The sequence below is a fragment of the Cetorhinus maximus genome, chromosome 10, assembly GCF_964194155.1.
Source record: "Cetorhinus maximus chromosome 10, sCetMax3.hap1.1, whole genome shotgun sequence".
NCBI lineage: Eukaryota > Metazoa > Chordata > Chondrichthyes > Lamniformes > Cetorhinidae > Cetorhinus > Cetorhinus maximus.
The window spans coordinates 52,762,768-52,790,255 of NC_135888.1; the positions used below are offsets into that span (position 1 = coordinate 52,762,768).

General features: G+C 47.8%; 1 protein-coding gene across 1 annotated transcript in view; it reads left to right on the plus strand.

Moving 5' to 3' along the window:
* Positions 1-27,488, plus strand: part of ssbp1 (single-stranded DNA binding protein 1) — a 62,763-nt gene that overhangs the window by 28,475 nt on the left and 6,800 nt on the right. The window contains exons 3-4 of the mRNA XM_078550491.1: positions 11,052-11,112; positions 17,385-17,525. Of these exons, the coding sequence (XP_078406617.1) occupies positions 11,052-11,112; positions 17,385-17,525 (202 nt within the window). The remainder of the gene's footprint in view (positions 1-11,051; positions 11,113-17,384; positions 17,526-27,488) is intronic.

The following is a 27,488-nucleotide window of genomic DNA, read 5'->3' on the forward strand; positions in this document are numbered from 1 at the left end:
CTGGGTCAACCTGGTTGCATGTTTACAATTGGACTGGGTCAGTCTTGTTGCTTGTTTGCGATTGGAATGGGTCAGCATGGTTGCTTGTTTGCGATTGGACTGGGTCAGTTGACTGCTTGTTTGCGATTGGATTGGTTGAGCCTGGCTGCTTGTTTGCGATTGGACTGTGTCAGCCTGGTTGCTTGTCTGTGATTGGACTGGGTCAACCTGGTTGCATGTTTACAATTGGACTGGGTCAGTCTTGTTGCTTGTTTGCGATTGGAATGGGTCAGCATGGTTGCTTGTTTGCGATTGGACTGGGTCAGCATGGTTGCTTGTTTGTGATTGGACTGGGTCACTCTGGTTGGTTGTTAGTGATTGGACTGGGTCAGTCTGGTTGCTTTTTAGCGATTGGACTGGGCCAGCCTGGTTGCTTGTTTACGATTGGACTGGGTCAGCATGGTTGCCTGTTTGTGATTGCACTGGCACCGTCTGGTTGCTTGTTTACGATTGGACTGGGTCAGCCTGGAGGCTTGTTAGCGATTGGACTGGGTCAGCCTAGTTGCTTGTTTGCGATTGGACTGGGTCAGTCTGGTTGCTTGTTTACGATTGGACTGGGTTAGCCTGGCTGCTTGTTTGTGATTGGACTTGGTCAGTCAGGTTGCTTGATGGCGATTGGACTGGGTCAGCCTTGTTGCTTGTTTACGATTGGACTGTGTCAGTCTGGTTTTTTGTTAGCGGTTGGACATGGTCAGCCTGGTTGCTTGTTTGCCATTGGACTGGGTGAGTCTGGCTGCTTGTTTGCGATTGGACTGTGTCAGTTGGCTGCTTTTTTGCGATTGGACTGGGTGAGCATCGCTGCTTGTTTACGATTCGACTTGGTCAGCCTGGCTGCTTGTTAGCGATTGGACTGGGTCAGCCTAGTTGCTTGTTTGCGATTGGACTGGGTCAGTCTGGTTGCTTGTTTGCGATTGGACTGTGTTAGCCTGGCTGCTTGTTTGTGATTGGACTCGGTCAGTGAGGTTGCTTGATTATCATTGGACATGGGTCAGTCTGGCTGCTTGTTTGCGATTGGACTGGGTCAACCTGGCTGCTTGTTTGCGATTGGACTGGGTCAGCCTTGTTGCTTGTTTACGATTGGACTGTGTCAGTCTGATTTCTTGTTAGCGGTTGGACTTGGTCAGCCTGGTTGCTTGTTTATAATTGGGCTTGGTCATGCTGGCTGCTTGTTTGCCATTGGACTGGGTGAGCCTCGCTGCTTGTTTGCGATTGATCTGGGTCAGCCTGGTTTCTGGTTTACGTTTGTACTCGGTCAACCTGGTTGCTTGTTTACGATTGGACTGGGCCAGCCTAGTTGCTTGTTCGCGATTGGACTGGGTCAGCTTGGCTACTTGTTTGCGATTGGACTGGGTCAGCCTGGTTGCTTGTTTGTGATTGGACTGGGTCAGCCTGGTTGCTTGTTTGTGATTCGACTGAGTCAGCCTGGCTCCTTGTTTACGATTGGACTGGGTCAGCCTGGCTGCTTGTTTGTGATTGGACCGGGTCAGTCTGGTTACTTGTTTGCGATTGGACCCGGTCGTACTGGCTGCTTGTTTGCGATTGGACTGTGTCAGCCTGGTTGCTTGTTTGTGATTGGACTGGGTCAGTCTGGTTGCTTGTTTGCGATTGGACTAGGTAAGCATGGTTGCTTGTTTACATTGGACTGGGTCACTCTGGTTGTTTGTTTGTGATTGGACTGGATCTGTCTGGTTGCTTGTTAGCGATTGGACTGGGTCAGCCTTGTTGCTTGTTTACGATTGGACTGTGTCAGTCTGGTTTTTTGTTAGCGGTTGGACATGGTCAGCCTGGTTGCTTGTTTGCCATTGGACTGGGTGAGTCTGGCTGCTTGTTTGCGATTGGACTGTGTCAGTTGGCTGCTTTTTTGCGATTGGACTGGGTGAGCATCGCTGCTTGTTTGCGATTGATCTGGGTCAGCCTGGTTTCTGGTTTACGTTTGTACTCGGTCAACCTGGTTGCTTGTTTACGATTGGACTGGGCCAGCCTAGTTGCTTGTGCGCGATTGGACTGGGTCAGCTTGGCTGCTTGTTTGCGATTGGACTGGATGAGTCTGGCTGCTTGTTTGCGATTGGGCTGGTTCAGCATGGTTGCTTGTTTACGATTGGACTGGCTCAGTCTGGTTGCTTGTTTACGATTGGACTGGGTCAGTCTGGTGCTTTTTTGCGATTGGATTGGTTCAGCCTGGTTACTTGTTCACGATTGGACTTGGTCGGTCTGGCTGCTTGTTTGCGATTGGACTGGGTCAGTCTGGTTGATTGTTTACGATTGGACTGGGTCAGCATGGTTGCCTGTTTGCGATTGGATTGGGTCAGCGTGGTTGCTGGTTTGCGATTGGACTGGGTCAGCATGGTTGCTTGTTTGCGATTGGACTGGGTCAGTCGGGTTGGTTGTTTATGATTGGACTGTGTCAGCCTGGTTGCTTTTTTGCGATTGAAATGGGTCAGCATGGTTGCTTGTTTGTGATTGGACTGGGTCAGCATGGTTGCTTGTTTACATTGGACTGGGTCAGCATGGTTGCTTGTTTGTGATTGGACTGGGTCACTCTGGTTGGTTGTTAGCGATTGGACTGTGTCAGTCTGGTTGATTTTTAGCGATTGGACTGGGCCAGTCTGGTTGATTGTTTACGATTGGACTGGGTCATTCTGGTTGCCTATCTGTGATTGGACTGGCTCAGTCTGGTTGCTTGTTTACGATTGGACTGGTTCAGCCTGGATGCTTGTTAGCGATTGGACTGGGTCAGCCTAGTTGCTTGTTTGCGATTGGACTGGGTCAGTCTGGTTGCTTGTTTGCGATTGGACTGTGTTAGCCTGGCTGCTTGTTTGTGATTGGACTCGGTCAGTCAGGTTGCTTGATTATCATTGGACGTGGGTCAGTCTGGCTGCTTGTTTGCGATTGGACTGGGTCAACCTGGCTGCTTGTTTGCGATTGGACTGGGTCAGCCTTGTTGCTTGTTTACGATTGGACTGTGTCAGTCTGATTTCTTGTTAGCGGTTGGACTTGGTCAGCCTGGTTGCTTGTTGTTTGATTGGGCTTGGTCAGGCTGGCTGCTCGTTTGCCATTGGACTGGGTGAGCCTCGCTGCTTGTTTGCGATTGATCTGGGTCAGCCTGGTTTCTGGTTTACGTTTGTACTCGGTCAACCTGGTTGCTTGTTTACGATTGGACTGGGCCAGCCTAGTTGCTTGTTCGCGATTGGACTGGGTCAGCTTGGCTGCTTGTTTGCGATTGAACTGGGTCAGCCTGGTTGCTTGTTTGTGATTGGACTGGGTCAGCCTGGTTGCTTGTTTGTGATTCGACTGAGTCAATCTGGCTCCTTGTTTACGATTGGACTGGGTCAGCCTGGCTGCTTGTTTGTGATTGGACCGGGTCAGTCTGGTTACTTGTTTGCGATTGGACTCGGTCGTACTGGCTGCTTGTTTGCGATTGGACTGTGTCAGCCTGGTTGCTTGTTTGTGATTGGACTGGGTCAGTCTGGTTGCTTGTTTGCGATTGGACTAGGTAAGCATGGTTGCTTGTTTACATTGGACTGGGTCACTCTGGTTATTTGTTTGTGATTGGACTGGATCTGTCTAGTTGCTTGTTAGCGATTGGACTGGGTCAGCCTGGTTGCTTGTTTATGATTGCACTGGTTCAGTCTGGTTGCTTATTTGTGATTGGACTGGATCAGCCTGGTTGCTTGGTTACGATTGGACTAGGTCAGCATTGTTGCTTGTTTACATTGGTCTGGGTCACTCTGGTTGGTTGTTTGTGATTGGACTGGGGTAGTCTGGCTGCTTGTTTGCAATTGGACTCGGTCTGTCTGGTTGCTTGTTTTTTATTTGGACTGGGTCAGCCAGGTTGCTTGTTTACGATTGGGCTGGGTCAGTCTGGGTGTTTGTTTACGATTGGACTGGGTCATTCTGGGTGCTTGTTTACGATTGGACATGGTCAGTCTGGCTGCTTGTTTATCATTGGACTGGGTCAGCATGGTTGCTTGTTTATTTTGGACTGGGTCAACCTGGCTGCTTGTTTGCGATTGGACTGTGTCAGCCTGGTTGCTTGTTTACGATTGGACTGGGTCAGCCTGGTTGCTTGTTTGTGATTGGACTGGGTCAGCCTGGTTGCATGTTTACGATAGGACTGGGTTAGTCTGGCTGCTTGTTTGCGATTGGACTCGGTCAGTCTGGTTGCTTGTTTACGATTGGACTGGGTCAACCTGGCTGCTTGTTTGCGATTGGACTGGGTCAGCCAGGTTGCTTGTTTACGATTGGACTGGGTCAGTCTGGTTGCTAGTTTCTGATTGGACTGGGTCCGCCTGGTTGCTTGTTTGCGATTGGACAGGGTCAGTTGGCTGCTTGTTTGCGATTGGACTGGTTGAGCCTGGCTGCTTGTTTGCGATTGGACTGTGTCAGCCTGGTTGCTTGTTTGTGATTGGACTGGGTCAACCTGGTTGCATGTTTACAATTGGACTGGGTCAGTCTTGTTGCTTGTTTGCGATTGGAATGGGTCAGCATGGTTGCTTGTTTGCGATTGGACTGGGTCAGCATGGTTGCTTGTTTGTGATTGGACTGGGTTACCCTGGTTGGTTGTTAGCGATTGGACTGGGTCAGTCTGGTTGCTTTTTAGAGATTGGACTGGGCCAGCCTGGTTGCTTGTTTACGATTGGTTGGGTCAGCATGGTTGCCTGTTTGTGATTGGACTGGCGCCGTCTGGTTGCTTGTTTACGATTGGACTGGGTCAGCCTGGATGCTTGTTAGCGATTGGACTGGGTCAGCCTAGTTGCTTGTTTGCGATTGGACTGGGTCAGTCTGGTTGCTTGTTTACGATTGGACTGGGTTAGCCTGGCTGCTTGTTTGTGATTGGACTTGGTCAGTCAGGTTGCTTGTTTGCGATTGGACTGGGTCAGCCTTGCTGCTTGTTTACGATTGGACTGTGTCAGTCTGGTTTTTTGTTAGCGGTTGGACATGGTCAGCCTGGTTGCTTGTTTGCCATTGGACTGGGTGAGTCTGGCTGCTTGTTTACGATTGGACTGGGTCAGTCTGGTGCTTTTTTGCGATTGGATTGGTTCAGTCTGGTTACTTGTTTACGATTGGACTTGGTCGGTCTGGCTGCTTGTTTGCGATTGGACTGGGTCAGTCTGGTTGATTGTTTACGATTGGACTGGGTCAGCATGGTTGCTTGTTTGCGATTGGAATGGGTCAGCATGGTTGCTGGTTTGCGATTGGACTGGGTCAGCATGGTTGCTTGTTTGCGATTGGACTGGGTTAGCCTGGCTGCTTGTTTGTGATTGGACTCGGTCAGTCAGGTTGCTTGATTATCATTGGACATGGGTCAGTCTGGCTGCTTGTTTGCGATTGGACTGGGTCAGCCTTGTTGCTTGTTTACGATTGGACTGTGTCAGCCTGATTTCTTGTTAGCGGTTGGACTAGGTCAGCCTGGTTGCTTATTTGTGATTGGACTGGATCAGCCTGCTTGCTTGTTTATGATTGGACTAGGTCAGCATTGTTGCTTGTTTACATTGGTTTGGGTCACTCTGGTTGGTTGTTTGTGATTGGACTGGGTTAGTCTGGCTGCTTGTTTGCAATTGGACTCGGTGTGTCTGGTTGCTTGTTTACATTTGGACTGGGTCAGCGAGGTTGCTTGTTTACAATTGGGCTGGGTCAGTCTGGGTGCTTGTTTACGATTGGACTGGGTCATTCTGGATGCTTGTTTACTATTGGACATGGTCAGTCTGGCTGCTTGTTTATCATTGGACTGGGTCAGCATGGTTGCTTGTTTATATTGGACTGTGTCAACCTGGCTGCTTGTTTGCGATTGGACTGGATCAGCCTGGTTGCTTGTTTACGATTGGACTGGGTCAGCCTGGTTGCTTGTTTGTGATTGGACTGGGTCAACCTGGTTGCTTGTTTACGATAGGACTGGGTTAGTCTGGCTGCTTGTTTGCGATTGGACTCGGTCAGTCTGGTTGCTTGTTTACGATTGGACTGGGTCAACCTGGCTGCTTGTTTGCGATTGAACTGGGTCAGTCTGGTTGCTAGTTTCTGATTGGACTGGGTCCGCCTGGTTGCTTGTTTGCGATTGGACTGGGTCAACCTGGCTGCTTGTTTACGATTGGACTGGGTCAGTCTGGTTGCTAGTTTCTGATTGGACTGGGTCCGCCTGGTTGCTTGTTTGCGATTGGATAGGGTCAGTTGGCTGCTTGTTTGCGATTGGACTGGTTGAGCCTGGCTGCTTGTTTGCGATTGGACTGTGTCAGCCTGGATGCTTGTTTGTGATTGGACTGGGTCAACCTGGTTGCATGTTTACAATTGGACTGGGTCAGTCTTGTTGCTTGTTTGCGATTGGAATGGGTCAGCATGGTTGCTTGTTTGCGATTTGACTGGGTCAGCATGGTTGCTTGTTTGTGATTGGACTGGGTCACTCTGGTTGGTTGTTAGCGATTGGACTGGGTCAGTCTGGTTGCTTTTTAGCGATTGGACTGGGCCAGCCTGGTTGCTTGTTTACGATTGGACTGGGTCAGCATGGTTGCCTGTTTGTGATTTGACTGGCTCCGTCTGGTTGCTTGTTTACGATTGGACTGGGTCAGCCTGGATGCTTGTTAGCGATTGGACTTGGCCATCCTAGTTGCTTGTTTGCGATTGGACTGGGTCAGTCTGGTTGCTTGTTTACGATTGGACTGGGTTAGCCTGGCTGCTTCTTTGTGACTGGACTTGGTCAGTGAGGTTGCTTGTTTGCGATTGGACTGGGTCAGCCTTGTTGCTTGTTTACGATTGGACTGTGTCAGTCTGGTTTCTTGTTAGCGGTTGGACATGGTCAGCCTGGTTGCTTGTTTGCCATTGGACTGGGTGAGTCTGGCTGCTTGTTTGCGATTGGACTGTGTCAGTTGGCTGCTTTTTTGCGATTGGACTGGGTGAGCATCGCTGCTTGTTTGCGATTGATCTGGGTCAGCCTGGTTTCTGGTTTACGTTTGTACTCGGTCAACCTGGTTGATTGTTTACGATTGGACTGGGCCAGCCTAGTTGCTTGTGCGCGATTGGACTGGGTCAGCTTGGCTGCTTGTTTGCGATTGGACTGGATGAGCCTGGCTGCTTGTTTGCGATTGGGCTGGTTCAGCATGGTTGCTTGTTTACGATTGGACTGGCTCAGTCTGGTTGCTTGTTTACGATTGGACTGGGTCAGTCTGGTGCTTGTTTGCGATTGGATTGGTTCAGTCTGGTTACTTGTTTACGATTGGACTTGGTCGGTCTGGCTGCTTGTTTGCGATTGGACTGGGTCAGTCTGGTTGATTGTTTACGATTGGACTGGGTCAGCATGGTTGCTTGTTTGCGATTGGAATGGGTCAGCATGGTTGCTGGTTTGCGATTGGACTGGGTCAGCATGGTTGCTTGTTTGCGATTGGACTCGGTCAGTCTGGTTGGTTGTTTATGATTGGACTGGGTCAGCCTGGTTGCTTTTTTGCGATTGAAATGGGTCAGCATGGTTGCTTGTTTGCGATTGGACTGGGTCAGCATGGTTGCTTGTTTACATTGGACTGGGTCAGCATGGTTGCTTGTTTGTGATTGGACTGGGTCACTCTGGTTGGTTGTTAGCGATTGGACTGTGTCAGTCTGGTTGATTTTTAGCGATTGGACTGGGCCAGTCTGGTTGATTGTTTACGATTATACTGGGTCAGTCTGGTTGCCTGTCTGTGTTTGGACTGGCTGAGTCTGGTTGCTTGTTTACGATTGGACTGGTTCAGCCTGGATGCTTGTTAGCGATTGGACTGGGTCAGCCTAGTTGCTTGTTTGTGATTGGACTGTGTCACTCTGGTTGGTTGTTAGCGATTGGACTGGGTCAGTCTGGTTGATTTTTAGCGATTGGACTGGGCCAGTCTGGTTGATGGTTTACGATTGGACTGGGTCAGTCTGGTTGCCTGTCTGTGATTGGACTGGGTCAACCTGGTTGCTTGTTTACGATTGGACTGGTTCAGCCTGGATGCTTGTTAGCGATTGGACTGGGTCAGCCTAGTTGCTTGTTTGCGATTGTACTGGGTCAGTCTGGTTGCTTGTTTGCGATTGGACTGTGTTAGCCTGGCTGCTTGTTTTTGATTGGACTCGGTCAGTCAGGTAGCTTGATTATCATTGGACATGGGTCAGTCTGGCTGCTTGTTTGCGATTGGACTGGGTCAACCTGGCTGCTTGTTTGCGATTGGACATGGTCAGCCTTGTTGCTTGTTTACGATTGGGCTGTGTCAGTCTGATTTCTTGTTAGCGGTTGGACTTGGTCAGCTTGGCTGCTTGTTTTCGATTGGACTGGTTCAGCATGGTTGCTTGTTTACGATTGGACTGGCTCAGTCTGGTGCTTGTTTGCGATTGGATTGGTTCAGCCTGGTTACTTGTTTACGATTGGACTTGGTCGGTCTGGCTGCTTGTTTGCGATTGGAATGGGTCAGCATGGTTGCTGGTTTGCGATTGGACTTGGTCAGCATGGTTGCTTGTTTGCGATTGGACTGGGTCTGTCTGGTTGGTTGTTTATGATTGGACTGGGTCAGCCTGGTTGCTTTTTTGCGATTGAAATGGGTCAGCATGGTTGCTTGTTTGCAATTGGACTGGGTCAGCATGGTTGCTTGTTTACATTGGACTGGGTCAGCATGGTTGCTTGTTTGTGATTGGACTGGGTCACTCTGGATGGTTGTTAGCGATTGGACTGGGTCAGTCTGGTTGATTGTTTATGATTGGACTGGGTCAGTCTGGTTGCCTGTCTGTGATTGGACTGGCTCAGTCTGGTTTCTTGTTTACGATTGGACTGGTTCAGCCTGGATGCTTGTTAGCAGTTGGACTGGGTCAGCCTAGTTGCTTGTTTGCGATTGGACTGTGTTAGCCTGGCTGCTTGTTTGTGATTGGACTCGGTCAGTGAGGTTGCTTGATTATCATTGGACATGGGTCAGTCTGGCTGCTTGTTTGCAATTGGACTGGGTCAACCTGGCTGCTTGTTTGCGATTGGACTGGGTCAGCCTTGTTGCTTGTTTACGATTGGGCTGTGTCAGTCTGATTTCTTGTTAGCGGTTGGACTTGGTCAGCCTGGTTGCTTGTTTGTGATTCGACTGAGTCAGTCTGGCTCCTTGTTTAGGATTGGACTGGGTCAGTCTGGCTGCTTGTTTGCGATTGGACTCGGTCGTACTGGCTGCTTGTTTGCGATTGGACTGTGTCAGCCTGGTTGCTTGTTTGTGATTGGACTGGGTCAGTCTGGTTGCTTGTTTGCGATTGGACTAGGTAAGCATGGTTGCTTGTTTACATTGGACTGGGTCACTCTGGTTGTTTGTTTGTGATTGGACTGGATCTGTCTGGTTGCTCGTTAGCGATTGGACTGGGTCAGCCTGGTTGCTTGTTTATGATTGCACTGGTTCAGTGTGGTTGCTTATTTGTGATTGGACTGCATCAGCCTGGTTGCTTGTTTACGATTGGACTGGTTCAGCCTGGATGCTTCTTAGCGATTGGACCGGGTCAGCCTAGTTGCTTGTTTGCGATTGGACTGGGTCAGTCTGGTTGCTTGTTTGCGATTGGACTGTGTTAGCCTGGCTGCTTGTTTGTGATTGGACTCGGTCAGTGAGGTTGCTTGATTATCATTGGACATGGGTCAGTCTGGCTGCTTGTTTGCGATTGGACTGGGTCAGCCTTTTTGCTTGTTTACGATTGGACTGTGTCAGTCTGATTTCTTGTTAGCGGTTGGACTTGGTCAGCCTGCTTGCTTGTTTATGATTGGACTTGGTCAGGCTGGCTGCTTGTTTGCCATTGGACTGGGTGAGTCTGGCTGCTTGTTTGCGATTGGACGGGGTCAGTCTGGCTGCTTGTTTGCGATTGGACTGTGTCAGTTTGCTGCTTGTTTGCGATTGGACTGGGTGAGCCTCGCTGCTTGTTTGCGATTGATCTTGGTCAGCCTGGTTTCTGGTTTACGTTTGTACACGGTCAACCTGGTTGCTTGTGTACGATTGGACTGGGTCAGTCTGGCTGCTTCTTTGCGATTGGACTGAGTCAGCCTGGCTGCATATTTACAATTGGACTGGGTCAGCCTCGCTGCTTGTTTGTGATTTTACTTGGTCTGCCTGGCTGCTGTTTACGATTGGATTGGGTCAGCTTGGCTGCTATTTTGTGATTGGACTAGGTCAGCCTGGTTGCTTGTTTGTGACTGGACTGGGTCAGCCTGGCTGCTTGTTTGTGATTGGACTAGGTCAACCTGGTTGCTTGTTTGTGATTGGACTTGGTCAGCCTGGTTGCTTGTTTGTGATTGGACTGCGTCAGTCTGGCTGCTTGTTTGTGATTGGTCTAGGTCAGCCCTGTTGCTTGTTTGCGATTGGGCTGGGTCAGCCTGGCTGCTTGTTTGTAATTGGACTAGGTCTGCCTGGTTGCTTGTTTGTGATTGGACTGGGTCAGTCTGGCTGCTTGTTTACAATTGGACTGGGTCAGTCTGGCTGCTTGTTTGTGATTGGACTGGGTCAGCATGGTTGCTTGTTTACATTGGACTGGGTCACTCTGGGTGGTTGTTTGTGATTGGACTGGGTCTGTCTGTTTGCTTGTTTACATTGGACTGGGTCTCTTTGGTTGGTTGTTTGTGATTGGACTGGGTCTGTCTGGTTGCTTGTTAGCGATTGGACTGGGTCAGCCTGGTTGCTTGCTTGCGATTGGACTGGATCAGCCTGGTTGCTTGTTTACGATTGGACTGGGTCAGCCTGGTTGCTTGTTTACGATTGGACTGGGTCAATCTGGCTGCTTGTTTGCGATTGGACTGAGTCAGCCTGGTGGCTTGTTTACGATTGGACTGGGTCAATCTGGCTGCTTGTTAGCGATTGGACTGGATCAGCCTGGTTGCTTATTTACGATTGGACTGGGTCAATCTGGCTGTTTGTTTGCGATTGTACTGGGTGAGTATGGCTGTTTGTTTGCGATTGGACTGGGTCAGTTGGCTGCTTATTTGTGATTGGACCGGGTGAGTCTGGCAGCTTGTTTGTGTTTGGACCTTTGCGATTTCATTTTAAATAATAGTTCTGTTGATATTCCTTCAGGTAATCCATCAGCTAGTGAGACATCGAGTCACTGATGCCTCCTCACTCATACTGGAGAGATGTGAGTACACTCATTCACTGTCTTTCATAGATTTTTATTGTTAGTCCACAATGACTGGTCAACTTCTACCTTTCTGTGTTAGACTTCTCTGGATGAGGATCGGTCTCCTCCCCCTTCCTCCCTCCGCTTTCCTCCGCCTTCTTCCCTCCGCTCTCTTCCGACTGCCTTCATCTCCCTCCCTCCGCTCTCCTCCGTCTCCCTATCTCCGCTCTCCTCCGTCTCCCTCTCTCCGCACTCCTCCGGCTCCCTCTCTCCGTTCTCCTCCGTCTGCCACCCTCCGCTCTCCTCCGTCTGCCATCATTCGCTCTCCTCCGTCTCCCTCTCTCCGCACTCCTCCGTCTGCCTCCCTTCGCTCTCCTCCGTCTGCCTCCCTTCGCTCTCCTCCGTCTGCCTCCCTTCGCTCTCCTCCGTCTGCCTCTCTTCGCTCTCCTCCGTCTGCCTCCCTTCGCTCTCCTCCGTCTGCCTCCCTTCGCTCTCCTCTGTCTGCCTCCCTTCGCTCTCCTCCGTCTGCCTCCCTTCGCTTTCCTCCGTCTCCCTCTCTCTGCTCTCCTCCATCTTCTCTCCGCTCTCTCTGCCGCCCTTTCTCCACCGTCTTACGTCCCACTCACTCAGCTCTTCTCCGTCCCCCTCTTTCCACTCTGCTCCTTCTCCCTCTCTCCGGTCTCCTCCATCCCATTCTCTCCACTCTCCTCCACCCATTATCCCCTGTCCCTCTCTTTTCTACCCTCCTTCCCTCTCTCTCCACTCTCCTCCGTCTACCCCTTTCTGCTCTCCTCCATCTCCCTCTCCATTCTGCTCCTCCTTCCTCTCTCGTCTCTCGACTGTCCCCCTCTCTCTCTGCTCTCCTCCATCCCTCCCAGTCCACTCTTCTCCAGCCAGCTCCCTCTGCTCTTCCCCAACCTGCTCCCTCCACTCTTCATCTTTCCCCCCCTCTCTTGGCTGTCCTCCACTCTCCTCTCTGCCTTCCTCTCTCTGCTCACCCTGTCCCCCTCTCTCCCTTCTTCTCTGTCTCCCTCTCGCCCCCTCTCTGCTCTCCTCCGCCCCTATAATGACACAGCTGATGGTAAGGGCTGAGTTGTTCAAATCCCAGAGGGCAACTTGAAACAACTGTCATAATCCATTTTTGCTGTTTGTACGTTTCGAGATGCAGGCTTTGAATTTAGTAGTAATAAGACCACCGAGCCTCAAGAGGGTTTATATATAATACTAAGTTAAACATTTATTAATACAAGAAAAATTGTAAGCACATACATATGTCTACAAAATTACCACTATAATAACTACAAAGATCCTCTAATTAATCTGACTTTCAGTTACACTACCATTAATGCAACAATAAAACTCATAGATTTAAAAAGACCCCAGGCAAAGCACATTTGACTGTACGAATTCAAAATGAGGTTTCTTGGAAGTTGGTTTCTTGCAGACACAGTTGAAGGCTTACAGGCTGGTTAGATCTTAAATGCCTCTACCTTACACACACAAACTCCTTTCTGTTTATACCTAACTTTTCCTTTGAACGTAAATTTTTCATGGTATCACGAGGCTTTTCTTCACACCTTCGAACAATAACATTTTCATCCCACTAATTTTATTAGTAATATAAACACATTGCTTGGTGTCCCTCAGCTAGGAGCAAGATTTTACCCATTCTTTTGAATGGTTTACTCAACAAATATAAATGTACCCCCTTAACACCTGTGTTTCTGAACTTCCCCATGTTTATCTAATTAGCATTTCAAACCTACTTCTTTCTATACATCAAAGCACCCAGACTAGCTGGCTCACACACAGACACACACATAGGCACAGACACCACTAAAGTCTATTTTAAAAAATAATTTCCAGTAACATTATAGATGTTAATCTCTTCATGACATCCCCTTCCTTCTCGAAAAATGAACCACCATAATTCTAAAAGATGACTTCATTTCTTTCATTAACCCATCTTACACTATCTCCTATGCTTAACTATATACTTACACTATTACATAACCAGATGCATGCATTAGCATAATATATATACAAATCCTTGGTATCAACAGAAATCATTCCAGTCCAGTGTCCTGGTTCTAAAATGTCCAATTTTCCCTTAAAGCTTCAAACTCTTGATAACGCATCTGCAAACAGATTCTGTCATCCAGCGACATGTATTATCCGTAGATTAAATGGTTGTAATAATAAACTCCACTCCTTACACTTTTGGCTTGAAATTTGTCCAGAAACGTGAAATGATTGCGGTCTGTATAAAAACATTGTTTCTGATGAATTGTTTGCCACATAGATTTCAAAATGCTGCAACGCTAACACTAAACCCAATGTCTCCTTTTCAATTGTTCAATATCTTCTCTGTTGTACATTCAGCTCCCGTGAAAAGTACCCTATTAGTTTTTCAATTCCAGTGTCACCTTCTTGTAACAGTACGGCCCCAATGCCTATATCTCTTGCGTCAACGGCCAACTTAAATTGCTTGGTGTAATTGGGTACGGCCGAAACTGGTGTTGTAGTTAATACAGTTTTCAAATTGTCAAATGCCTTCTGACACTCCAGTGCCCATTGAAACTTCTTGTTCTTTTTTAATAGTTCAGCCAATGGAGCAACCACTTGGCTAAAATTTTGTACAAATTTCCAGTAAAACCCATTCATACCCAGAAACCTCAAAACTTCTCATTTTGTTGTAGGCACTGGGAAATCCACGATAGCCTTGACTTTCACATCTCTTGGAGCCAATGGTATGGCCTAGAGACGTAAATTGCGCTTTTGCAAATTCACTTTTAGCCAAGTTCATCACCAAATTAGCTCCTTGTAATCGACTAAATAATTCTTCCAGATGTTGGAAATGCTCATCCCACGTCTGACTGAAAACTATCAAGTCATCATTATAAACAGCGCAATTGATAAGACTTGCAATAACTTTGTTTGTCAGTCTTTGAAATGACATAGGTGCATTCTTAATACCGAATGGCATGGCTTTAAACTGAGATGGTGCATTTGTCGTCACAGAAGCCGATATCTCCTTTGCTCTCTCCGATAATGGTACTTGCCAATACCCTTTTAGCAAATCACCCTTTGTGATAAATTTTGATTGTCCCATTTTCTCAATACAGTCCTCCAACTGTGGTATAGGATATGAATCTGCTTTTGTCACCGCATTCACCTTTCAATAGTCCACACACAATCTTTGTGCTCCTCCGGTTTCGGTACCAGTACAATAGGCGAACTCCAGTTACGACAACTGGACTTAATGATATCATTTTGAGGCATGAAATCAATTTCTTTCTGTACTTGTGATAACTTTTCTGGATTTAATCTATAAGGATGTTGCCTTATTGAAGATGAAACTTGTACAGAGACACCTCCACTCTCTGTTTCTCTCTCTCCACTCTCCACCATTTCCCTCTCTCCACTCTCCTCCATCTCCTCTCTCCGCTCTCCTCCATCTCCCTCTCATCTGATTGCTCACGGTGTTACCATGGAGAATGCACCAGGGAATTATTGCCCCCTCACTTTTGTTTAATTTAAAAAGTGGTGCAATGTCTGACATATTCTTTTTGCATGAAAATGTGCAGCTCTGAGCAAGCATAAGTGAGCCACATTCTGAGTGCTGACTGATCATCTTAAATTGGTTGTTAGTGTAATCCTTAGCACACTCCAGATTGTTCAGCAAGTGCTGTCCAATCGCAGGATCACATCTAACGTTAGAGATTATGTTCTGGGTTTTGCAAGCATGCATTGGTTGAGTATGGTCAGTGCTTTATTGTGAACCTCCGAAGGGACACGCTGTTTGATACGATAGGCCGCATGCCCCAACGGCTGGCATATGTACCTGGCATCGCACTGATATTCATATACCACATTACTCATTTAAGAGGTAGGCAGAACATCCCTTTGACTTGACAGCAGTATCCTGTTAGTGGAAAATACAATCGTGTTGCTGCTGCATTGCAGCACCCTCCACCTCGAGCGATCAGAGTCGACTTGCCAACCACTCAATGCCCTATTCTCATGCAGTAAAAATTGTTGCTCCCTTTGAAATTTGGCATTCTTGCATCTGAGAGTGTGAGATGAAAAGCTTTGACAGCATGATAAATTTTTGAGATGCCTTACCCTTCCAGGGTGATGCAAGGCAAACTTGCCACTTTTCAGGCCTGAAATTAATGACCTGGGGCCTGTTCATGAGTTTGTGTGATATACAGTGCAAAATGATCTGACCAAGGTAGTCATTATCCTGCAGGATGTCTTTGATGTGCCCTATTTCAGCATCAAGCTTGCATGGTGAGCAAATGGCTCGGGCCCTATTTACGAGGTTGCTGATAAGACCAATCATATAGTGTGTGGAACTGTAAGAGTTTCAACGCATATATTGACCAGTAAAGGTAGGCTTGCGGTACACCGTGGTAGAGAACCCATTGGTGGATTTCTCAACCAGCACATTGAGTAAAGGGAGCTGTTAGACTGCACCATCTCAAAGATAAATTTGAGCATGAGATGGAGCACATTAAGGTGCGGAAGGAAATTCTTATATCTGTAGCTACAGATTCAAAAATAACAAACGTATCATTTATGTATTGGAAACATGCAAGGAGTGGGAGATTGGGATCATTCCATCAAAAATGTGTTTCCCGACTAAAATGTTAGCAAGAGCTGGGCCTAGAGGGGATCTCATGGCAACACCATCTATTTGGGCATAGAGAGTGATATTAAAGCTGAACTCAACTGTGTGAGTTGCTAAGATCATAAGTTCAGTGAATACAGATTCATAACTTGGCAGCGCATCTAGATCACCATGATATAGTGATGTGATGCAAAAGTCTATGGTTTCCTTTTTTTATTCATTTACGGGATGAGAGTGTTTCTGGCCGGGCCAGCATTTATTGCCCATCCCTAATTGCCCTTGAGTAGGTGGTGGTGAGCTGCTTTCTTGAGCCACTACAGTCCATATGGTGTAGATGCACCCACTGGGCTGTTAGGAAGGGAGTTCCAGGATTTTGACCCAGCGACAATGAAGAAACGGCGATATATTTCCAAGTCAGGATGGTGAGTGACTTGGAGGGGAACTTCCAGGTGGTGGTGTTCCCATCTATCTGCTGCCCTTGTCCTTCTAGCTGGTAGTGGTCGTGGGTGTGGAAGGTGTTGTCTAAGGAGACTTGGTGAGTTTCTACAGTGCATCTTGTAGATAGTACACACTGCTGCTACTGTGAGCTGGTGGTGGAGGGAGTGAATATTTGTGGATGTGGTGCCAATCAAGTGGGGCTGTTTTGTCCTGGATGGTGTCGAGCTTCTTGAGTGTTGTGGGAGCAACACTCATCCAGGCAAGTGGGGAGTATTCCATCACACTCCTGACTTGTGCCTTGTGGATGGTAGACAGGCATTGGGGAGTCAGGAGGTGGGTTACTCATCGCAGGATTCCTAGCCTCTGACCTGCTCTTGTAGCCACAGTATTTATATGGCTAGTCCAGTTCAGTTTACGGTCAATGCCCCCAGGATGTTGAGAGTGGGGAATTCAGTGATTGTAATGCCATTGAATGTCAAGGGACGATGGTTAGATTCTCTCTTGTTGGAGATGGTCATTGCCTGGCACTTGTGTGGCGTGAATGTTACTTGCCACTTGTCACTTATCACAGCCCAAGCCTGGATATTGTCCAGGTCTTGCTGCATTGGGACATGGACTGCTTCAGTATCTGAGGAGGTCGGGACATTGAGCAGTGTGAGCAGGGTCCAGGCACGAAAACATTGACCAGTGACCAGGGCCTGGGAATGGGGACATTGACCAGTGACCAGGGCCCGGGCATGGGGACATTGACTACTGTGAGCAGTGTCTGGGCATGGGGACATTGACCATTGACTAGTGTGAGCAGGGTCTGGGCATGGGGACATTGACCATTGACCAGTGTGAGCAGGGTCTGGGCATGGGGACATTGACTAGTGTGAGCAGGGCCTGGTCATGGGGACATTGACCAGTGTGGGCAGGGTCCGGGCACGGGGACATTGACCTGTGTGGGCAGGGTCCGGGCACGGGGACATTGACCTATGTGGGCAGGGTCCGGGCACGGGGACATTGACCTGTGTGGGCAGGGTCTGGGCATGGGCACATTGACCTGTGTGGGCAGGATCCGTCCATGTGGATTTTGACACTGCAGTGTGTGTGAACTTGTTCCTGCGTGTTGAAAGGCATTTTCACTTCACTCCATGGTGCTCCTTTGCCAAATGTTTTCTGCTAGGATTTGGCATTGCCTGCTGCTGACATTTTCCTTGTGTTTCTTCCTTTGCAGCCCTGAACCGGGTGCAGCTGCTCGGCCGTGTTGGGCAGGACCCTGTGATGCGACAGGTCGATGGGAAGAATCCTGTTACAATATTCTCTTTGGCAACCAATGAGATGTGGCGATCAGGAGACAGTGATACCTTCGCATCAGGTAGTGATGCTCAATGTTAAAACCTTTACAGTCCCCTCGGAATAAAAACAGAATTACCTGGAAAAACTCAGCAGGTCTGGCAGCATCGGCGGAGAAGAAAAGAGTTGACGTTTCGAGTCCTCATGACCCTTCAGCAGAACTTTTCTTCTCCGCCGATGACTGCTGAAGGGTCATGAGGACTCGAAACGTCAACTCTTTTCTTCTCTGCCGATGCAGCCAGACCTGCTGAGTTTTTCCAGGTAATTCTGTTTTTGTTTTGGATTTCCAGCATCCGCAGTAGTTTTTTGTTTTTAACCCTCGGAATAATGTCTGCTGACAGCCTGAGTGATGTGTATTTTTTCATTTGTTCCTTGGATGTGAGTATCTGTAGGGCTGAAACTGGCAGCCAACCCAGCATTTAAAAAAAACATTAATGAGGATTTTAAGAAGGCAAATGACTTGAATATTACACTGCCCACGCCATCATACAGTTAGCATGCATACATGGGTGAGTATGCTCTGAAATGAAGAAGCAGGGCGGATGGGGGTACCTCCTTCAGTGCCTAGGATGTGGGGGGTGCACGCCGGCGGCACACACACCCCCCTGCCCCTCCCTAGGATGATACCCAGCTTTCTGTCTTTCCACCTGACATCGTTGCTCTCTTCTTCCTGGGCCTAGCTGCTGTCCTAGCCGTGCCCATTGCTGATGGGACTGCTAGAGCTGCTGGCCAATCAAATCTTGAGAACGGGACATCCTCCCACTGAGGGGCAGAACTCTGTTTATTTCAGCCACCCACAGAGTGTTATAATTGCAGGACGGCCTTTTTTAAATAGGTCAGTTTGCGCTCCCCATCCTGTGAAATTCACCCCGAGGATGCTATTCCTCCTCTGTCGCTGGATCAAAATCCAGAACTCCCTCCCTAAGAGTACTGTGGGCATAACAAAAACAAAGTTTGCCAGCATCTGTGGAGAGAGAAACACAGTTAATGTCTCGAGTTGAATATGACCCTTATTTAGAACCCAAGTTATCCTGTCGAGACATGTGCCAGGATTTTTAAGATGGTCGGGTTTCCCTTCCTGCCATCTGAGGATTTGGCGAGGAACACCTCCCAGCCAATACTGCCTGCCCCGCAGCCATTTAACACTCCAACAAGCAGAGATCGGCAGGAGGCAGGACTTCCAGCCCCCACTCGAGAGGAAACTCCATCTTCAAGATCTGCCGGTCAATCTGTGCCAGAAGCTGCACTGGACAGGGCTGGGGCTCTTTTTTAATACCTGTTCATGGGATAGGGGCATCGCCAGCATTTATTGCCCACCCCTAACTGAGTGGCTTGCTAGGCCATTTCAGAGGGCATTTAAGTGTCAACCACATCAAACCAGGTAAGGACGGCAGATTTCCTTCCCTAAAGGACATTAGTGAACCAGATGGGTTTTTACGACAATCGACACTGGTTTCATGGTCATCATTAGACTTTTAATTCCAGATTCTTTATTGAATTCAAATGTCATCATCTGATTTGAACCTGGGTCCCCAGAGCATTACTCTGGGTCTCTGGATTACTGGTCTAGTGACAATACCACTATGGAAATGCCTCCCCCAGCAAGCAGTCCCCAGAGTCTAAGACCTGGGAGTCCAGGACCAAGTAAGTATTGGGGGTTTCAGGGTAGGGAGGGCAGGTGAGGCCCAGGAGGGAGTGCAGAGGGGTTGGGGGTGTTGGTGGAGAGGCCAGGTGGGAGGGAGGACCTGCAGGGCCCAATACTTTTGGGGGGCTGGGTGCCCAATGTTAAAAAGAGGGTACTGATGGAGGCACCCATCCCCCCCTATCCTGCCCAAGGCCTGAACAGGGCCACTTTTTGGGCCTCCCCACTGTCTGAAAATTGAGGGTGGGTGGGAAACAGCCCTGAAGTGGGCAATAATTGGTCACTTAAGGGCCTCAACAGGGGCAAGGGCAGGCAGGCAAGCCTTGGTCTCGCCCGTCCCAGAGAGGTCAGGGTGGGCAGAAACGTGATGGGAAGGCCACCCGAGGAATTTTACAGCCACCATTGTGCCCGTGGAAGAGAATATCAGAGGTGTCATGTAGGGCTGGATGACTTTCACCAGTGTTGCCTACGTAAAATTCTGGGCATCACACAATGAAGAACTGCGACAGAGAAATGGACATTGTGATGGAGAGGCGACCAAGACTGGCAGGACACAGATTTCACCTCCCAGACAGGGCAATACGGGACAGGACAGGACACCATGAGGCCAAGAAAGAGGACGTGCCAGGCAAAGGAGACCTGGTGAAGTACATTTAAGGAGGACCTTCAAGAGCAGAACAGGACAGCCCCTGGGCTGGAGTGAAAGAGCTGGCGATGGACAGGTACCGGCGACAGAGTCTTGCTGCCCATTGACCTGCATGGGGCCAGAAGGACAGTGTCACAAGCTTGAGCACAGCGTTTCAGAGCTTGAGCAGCAGCTGGAGTCACTGAGGTGCATCTGGAAGGCAGAGAACCATGTGGATAGCATAATCAGCGAGGTGGTCACACCGCAAGTTAGGGGCAAGCAGGCAGATAGGGAATGGGTGACCGTCAGGCAGTCTAAGAAAAACAGGCAGGTAGTGCAGGAGCCCCCAGATGCCCCACTCACTAACCGGTTTTCCACTCTGGCTATCAGTGAGGGCGATAGATCCTTGGAGGAGTGTAACAAGAACCAAGCCCGTGGCACCACGGGTGGCCCAGCTGTACAGGAGGGGAGGAAGAAGAAGGACTGATAGGGGATTCTTTATTTAAAGGAACAGACAGGAGTTTCTGCAGCCATCAACGTGACTCCAGGATGGTTTGTTGCCTCCCTGGTGTCAAGGTCAACAATGTCACAGCACAGCTGCAGGTCATTCTTGTGGGGGAGGGTGAACAGCCAGAGGTCATGGCCCACACTGGTACTAATGACATAGGTAGGAAGGGGGATGTGGTCCTGCAATCGGAACTTAGGGAGCTAGGTAGAAAATTAGCAAGCAGGACGTCTAAAGTAGTAATCTCCGGATTACTCCCAGTGCCACGTGCAAGTGAGTAGTGGAATAGGAGGTTAAGACAGATGAATGCATGGCTGGAAAGATGGTGCAGGAGGGAGGGCTTTAGATTCCTGGGACACTGGAACTTACTCTGGGGGAGATGGCACCTGTACAAGCCAGACGGGTTGCATCTAAACAGAGCCGGGACTGAGTTCCTTGAGGTGGTTGTGCTAGTGATACTGGGGAGGATTTAAACTAACTCAGCAGGGTTATGGGAACCAGGAGAGGATATTAAAAAGTAATACCAGGGTGCATGGAATACTGGGAGAGGCAGATAGCACTAAAATGGAGAATAGTAAGTTAATAGATGGAGTTGGAGTAAGGGTGCAAGTAATGAAGTCTAAATCAGGGTTACACTGCGTGTTTGTGAATGCACAGAGTATAGTTAATAAAATTAGGGTGTTACAGGCACAGATTGCCTTGTGTGATTATGATGTTGTGGCGATAATGGAGACCTGGCTTAAGGAAGGGCAGATATGGGTGTTAAATCTTCCTGGTTACAAAGTGTTCAGAAAAGATAGGAAAGGGAAAACAGGAGGAGGGGTGGTGTTTTTGGTTAAGGAGAGTATTGCAGTACTGGAGAAAGAAGATGTGTCAGAGGATTCAAGGACAGAATCGATTTGGCTGGAGCTAAGGAATAAGAAGGGTGAAATTACATTTCTCGGTGTAATATATAGACCACCAGCTAGTGGGAAGGATATAGAGGGACAAATGTACAAGGAAATTACAGAGAGGTGTAAACATCATAGAGTAGTTATAAAGGGGGACTTTAATTACCTGTATATAGACTGTTATAATGATAGTGTAAGGGGTAGTGAGGAATAAACGTTCCAAGATTGTGCTCAGGAGAATTTCCTACAGCAGTATGTGTCCAGTTCAACAAGAAAGGTGGCACTGCTAGACCTGGTTCTTGGGAATGAGGTGGGCCAAGTAGATCAAGTGACAGTGGGGAAACAGTTAGGGGACAGTGATTATTGTATCATTAGGTTTGGGATGATGATGGAAAAGGATATTGGTCAATCCAGCATAAGAATAATCAACTGGCAGAGAGCGGACTTCAATGGGGCAAGGACGGAGCTGGGCCGGATAGACTGGAACCAAAGGTTGGCATGAAAAACAGTAGCTGAACAATGGGCTACCTTCAAAGAGGAGATGGTTTGGGCACAGTCAAGGTATGTTCCCTCAAAAGGGAAGGGTAGGACAAACTAAACAATCAAGTCAGAGAGCATACAGCTGCATTAAGCTTCAAGGGAGTAAGGCAAGGCTGGATGGCCTCTACTTTAATGCCAGGAGTATTACAGGTAAAACGGATGAGTTAAGGGTGAGGATTGACACGTGGAATTGTGATATAGTAGCCATCACTGAGACGTGGTTGAGGGAAGGGCAGGATTGGCAGCTCAACATTTCGGGATATAGAATCTTCAGGCGAGACAGGGAAGCGAGTAAAAGAGGAGGAGGCGTTGCATTATTAGTTAAGGAGTCAGTTACTGCAGTAAGGAGAGATGATATCTTGGAGGGGGCATCGAATGAAGCTTTGTGGGTGGAGCTTAGGAATAAAAAAGGGGCAGCCACATTGTTAGGTGTTTATTATAGACCCCCAGATAGTCAGCGGGAAATTGAGGAGCAAATACATGCACAATTTGTGGAGGTGTGTAAAAACAATAACAATAGGATAATTATATTAGGTGATTTCAACTTTCCCAACATTAATTTGGATAGACATAGTGTTAAGGGCTTGGATGGAGTGGATTTCTTGAAATGTGTACAGGAGAACTTTTTAGGTCAATATGTAGAGGGTCCAACAAGGGACGGCGCAGTGCTGGACCTAATTCTGGGGAATGAAGCCGGACAGGTGGCTGAAGTGGTGGTGGACGAGCATTTTAGCGATAGCAACCACAACATGGTACAGTTTAAGTTTGTTATGGACAAAGAAATCGACAAGTTGTAAAAAACTGTTTTGGACTGGGGGAGAGTGGATTTTAATAAAATAAGGCAGGATCTGGCCAAGGTAGACTGCGAACAGTTACTTGTGGGGAAATCTACAGAGGAACAGTGGGGGGTGTTCAAAAGGAAATAGGGAGGGTATAGGCTCAACATGTTCCCTCTAGGGTGATAGGAAGGAGTAGCAAGCCCAGAGAACCATGGATGACCAGAGGTATTCAGGTTACGATGAGAAGGAAAAGAGAGGCTTTTAGCAGGTACAAGGAATGCAGATCAGTGGAGGCATTAGTGGAGTACAGAAAGTGCAGGATGGAGCTTAAGAATGCAATTAGGAGAGCAAAGAGGGGATATGAGAAAGCTCTGGCTGGTAAAAGTAGGGAAAATCCCAAGATATTCTATAAGTATATCAATGGGAAGAGGATAACCAGGGAAAGAGTAGGACCCATAAGGGACCAAGGGGGGAATCTATGGGTGGAGCCAGAGGACATCGCTAGAGTGTTGAATGAATACTTCACATCCGTCTTCACCCAGGAGAATGAGGATGAAGGTATTGAACTCGGGGAGAGAGACTGCAACGTTCTTAAGCAAATTAATATAGGGGGTGACAAGGTATTGAAGGTGTTGGCAGGCTTAAAAGTGGACAAATCTCCAGGTCCGGATGATTTGTGTCCCAGACTGCTGAGGGAGGCAAGGGAGGAGATCGCAGGGGCTCTGACCAAAATTTTTAATTTCTCTCTGGCCACGGGGGAGGTGCCAGAGGACTGGAGAACAGCTAATGTAGTTCTGCTATTTAAGAAGGGTTGTAGAGATAAGCCAGGGAACTACAGGCCAGTGAGTCTCACATCAGTGGTGGGGAAGCTATTGGAGAAAGTTCTGAAGGAGAGTATCTATCTCCACTTGGAGAGGCAAGGTTTGATCAGGGATAGTCAGCATGGCTTTGTCAGAGGGAGGTCATGCCTAACAAATTTGATTAAATTTTTTGAGGAGGTGACCAGGTGTGTAGATGAGGGTAGTGCAGTTGATGTTGTCAATATGGATTTCAGCAAAGCCTTTGACAAGGTCCCACATGGGAGACTTATAAAGAAAGCAAATGCACATTGTATACAAGGTAATTTGATCAGATGTAGGAGACAGAGGGTGATGACAGAAGAATGCTTTAGTGACTGGAAGCCAGCGTCCAGTGGCGCACCACAGGAATCTGTTCTCGGTCCCCTATTATTCGTCATTTATATAAACGACATAAATGACTCTGTGGGGGGTAGGATTAGTAATTTTGCGAATGACACAAAGATTGGCCGGGTGGCTAACAGTGAGGTTGAGTGTCTTGGGCTACAGGAAGATATAGACGGGATGGTCAAATGGGCAGATAAGTGGCAGATGGAATTTAACCCTGAAAAGTGTGAGCTGATACACTTTGGATGGAGTAATTTGACAAGAAAGTATTCAATGAATGGCATGGCACTAGGAAGTTCTGAGGAGCAAAGGGACCTTGGCGTGTGTGTCCATAGACCTCTGAAGGCGAAGGGGCATGTTAGTGGGGTGGTGAAAAAGGCATATGAGACACCTGCCTTTATCAATCGAGGCAAAGATTACAAAAGTAGGGAGATCATGTTGGAATTGTATAGAACCTTGGTGAGGCCACAGCTGGAGTACTGTGTGCAGTTCTGGCCGCCACATTATAGGAAGGATGTGATTGCACTGGAGGGGGTGCAGAGGAGATTCATCAGGATGTTGCCTGGGATGAAACATTTAAGTTATGAAGTGAGGTTGGATAGACTTGGGTTGTTTTCGTTGGAGCAGAGAAGACTGAGGGGGAACCTGATCGAGGATAGGGAGCAGCTGTTCCGCTTAGTTGAAGGGTCAGTCACGAGGGGACACAGGTTCAAGGTGAGGGGCAGGAGGTTTACGGGGGATGTGAGGAAAACCTATTTTACCCAGAGGGTGGTGACGGCCTGGAATGCGCTGCCTGGGAGGGTGGTGGAGGCGGGTTGCCTCACATCCTTTAAAAAGTACCTGGATGAGCAGTTGGCACATCATAACATTCAAGACTATGGGCCAAGTGCTGGTAAATGGGATTAGGTAGGTAGGTCAGGTGTTTCTCACATGTCAGTGCAGACTCGATGGGCTGAAGGGCCTCTTCTGCACTTTGTGATTCTGTGATTCTATGTGGGGGACGTGTTTTAAAGTTTTAAAACCTTTATTTAAAAGTTTAACACTGAAACAAATCTCCTTGAGGCACCTCTGTGCCTCAGGGAGATCACTGCACTCTTTTGGGTGAAAGAGCACAGGGAACCACTCAGGGAATTCCCCCCCCGCCGGCCGCCCACACAACGCTTCCGAGCGAGCATCACACTGGGCAGGCCTTAATTGGCCCGCCCACGTAAAATGGCGGCACGCACCCGTTCAGGGGTGCTGATCGGGTTCACGCTCGCAAGGTTCACAACCCCCCTGATGGGGGGAAATTTCAGCCCACTATTTCTTTTTAGTTCTGTTACGGCTGCGTGAGGAACCATAAAAATGTCTTCCCTCTCCTACCATTCCAGGTCTGACTGTAACAGGGTTTTTGTGAATCTGTAAAGATAAAGATCTGTTAAGTATTTTTACTCAATGTCTGTGCTTAACCATTTACGTGCTGATTGCAAAGAATCCAGTCTGCCAGGCATTCTTGAATTTTAAACATAAAGTTTTTATTGAGCTAAAAACCCACTCATATAAAGATATTTATAAAAGGTAAATCCCATGTCTGACCTTCGCAATACACGCACGCCTGCATGCAAACAAGTGCGCAAAAACTACAAGCTATACAGTAGGAAGTTACTTTTGGCCAAGTTTGAATTCAATGCTAAAAGCTAAAAAAATACAGATTTCACTGTTTGAGTCCTTTGCTAGTCAATGTGGTTGCAGCAGATCTTTCTATGGTGGTCATGAAAATTCACTGGAAGTGAAGCCCCTATAAACTGCAATTTCTGGAGACAGTCACTTTTTAAAACTGTAATCCCTCTTTTCCAAAAGTTGATTTTTTTCTCCTGAGGTTCTTTCTGATGGAAATGTTCTGTTTCTGTGCTAGATTTTAAACTGCAACAGAGTTGAACTTGGGAGAGAAGGGGATTGGGAGAGCATTACTGCCCCATTGGCAGGTTACTTTCCAGACTGCTGCTTAGCAGCTTGCATGTTGTAATAAAAGAGATTCATTATTGGTTATTCTAGTCACATGACCTCTCTCCCCAATGATTTCAGAAGGTATTTGCTTCACAGACCGTGACTATTGGTTTATGGCCAAGCTGATTAGTTTCTGTAGTGTTCCAGCCATTAATTCCTGAATGATTCATTATCCATCTTGATGAGATAGAAAGAACACCTTTCCATGGAACTATTATCATGGTATACTTACTGTCTTCACTTGAGAGGTTACCTTATAGAAATGCAAATGTGAGGTCCAGTACAGTTTCACTAAATCTTTTGAAGTAGTTCTTGACATCATCAGGTATGAAGTTCCACAGGAGGATGCCTGGGCACTTCTTAATTGCATTCCACATTGGTCAACATGTATTACCAAATGCCAGGTGCCTTGTGACAGCCATCTTAAGTCAGTGTCTTTGCTTGCTTTTTAAAAGTCCTTTTTAAACAGTTCAACATATGTTTGATCTACTTACAGAATTAAAGATTAATATCACACATGCACAAGTCACATCATCATGATATGATGCTTGTGATGTTATGACAGTCTGCTCCAATCTAACATGGAACTATTTCCTTCTCTGCCTAGTATTCTAATGTTATGCACCTTGCTCCTCTTTCCCACTTCTATATGTTGGTGCTAATCCCTCTGCCAATTTAGTTTAAACCCTCCCAAACCACAGGAGTGAATCGAGGCCATTGGTCCCAGTCCTGTTGAGTTGCACCCCATTACTTTAGGTTCCTCCTGCCCTAGAACTGGCTCCAAATCCCCAGGAGCCTGAAGCCCTCTTTCCTGCGCCTGCTTCAAGCCACACGTTGACGCTCCATACCTTTCTATTCTCACTAGCACGTGGCCCTGGGAGGAATCCAGAGATTACTGCCTTCAAGGTTCTATTTTTTAACTTTCACTGAGCTCCTGAGAATCTAACAGCAGCACCTCAATGCCTGCCTCCCCTATGTTATTGGCACCAATATGTACCACAGCTTCTGGCTCACTCCCTTCCCCCTGCAGAATGTTCTGCACCTTCTCCGTGATGTCTACCATATAGGACACACGGTCATGTTTACAGAAATGCCTGTCTGTTCCCCTGACCATGGGATCTCCTCAACAACTACATTTCTACACTTTGTTCCCTCCTGTACAGTCCCTTGTCCATGGTCTGGACTGTACTCCTTCAGGGTCTCGTCACTCGCAGCAGTCTCCAATGCTGAGTGCCAGTTTGAGATTGGCACATGCCCTGAAGACTTCTGTAGTACCTGCTCGTTCCTGCTCTTCCTGATGGCCACCAACCTACTATCCTGACCTCTCTCTGCCCATGGGGTGACCACTTCCTGGAACGTCTGTTCCAGGAAATTTTCATCCTCCCTGACACTCCACAGTGACTCCAGCTGCCCCCCCGCGTTTGAGCAGGAGCAGCAGGAGACACTTCATACACACATGGTTCCCAGCTGCCCACCAATGATGTAAAAGAAACCCTTGAGATTGAGAGGTGACCTTATTGAAACATATTAGATCCTGAGGGGACTTGACAGGGTGGATGCTTTAAGGATGTTTTCCCTTGTGGGAGGGACTAGAACTAGGGGACACAGTTTAAAAATAAGACAGAGATGAGAAAAAAATATTCTCCCAGAGGGTCGTGAGTCTTTGGAACTCTTCCTCAGAGAGTGGAGGAGGCAGGATCATCGAATATTTTTAAGGCAGAGGTAGATAGATTCTTGACTAACAAGGGAGTCAAAGGTTATCGGGGATGGGGGGATGTGGAGTTGAGATCACAATCAGATCAGCCATGATATTATTGAATGGCGGAGCAGGCTC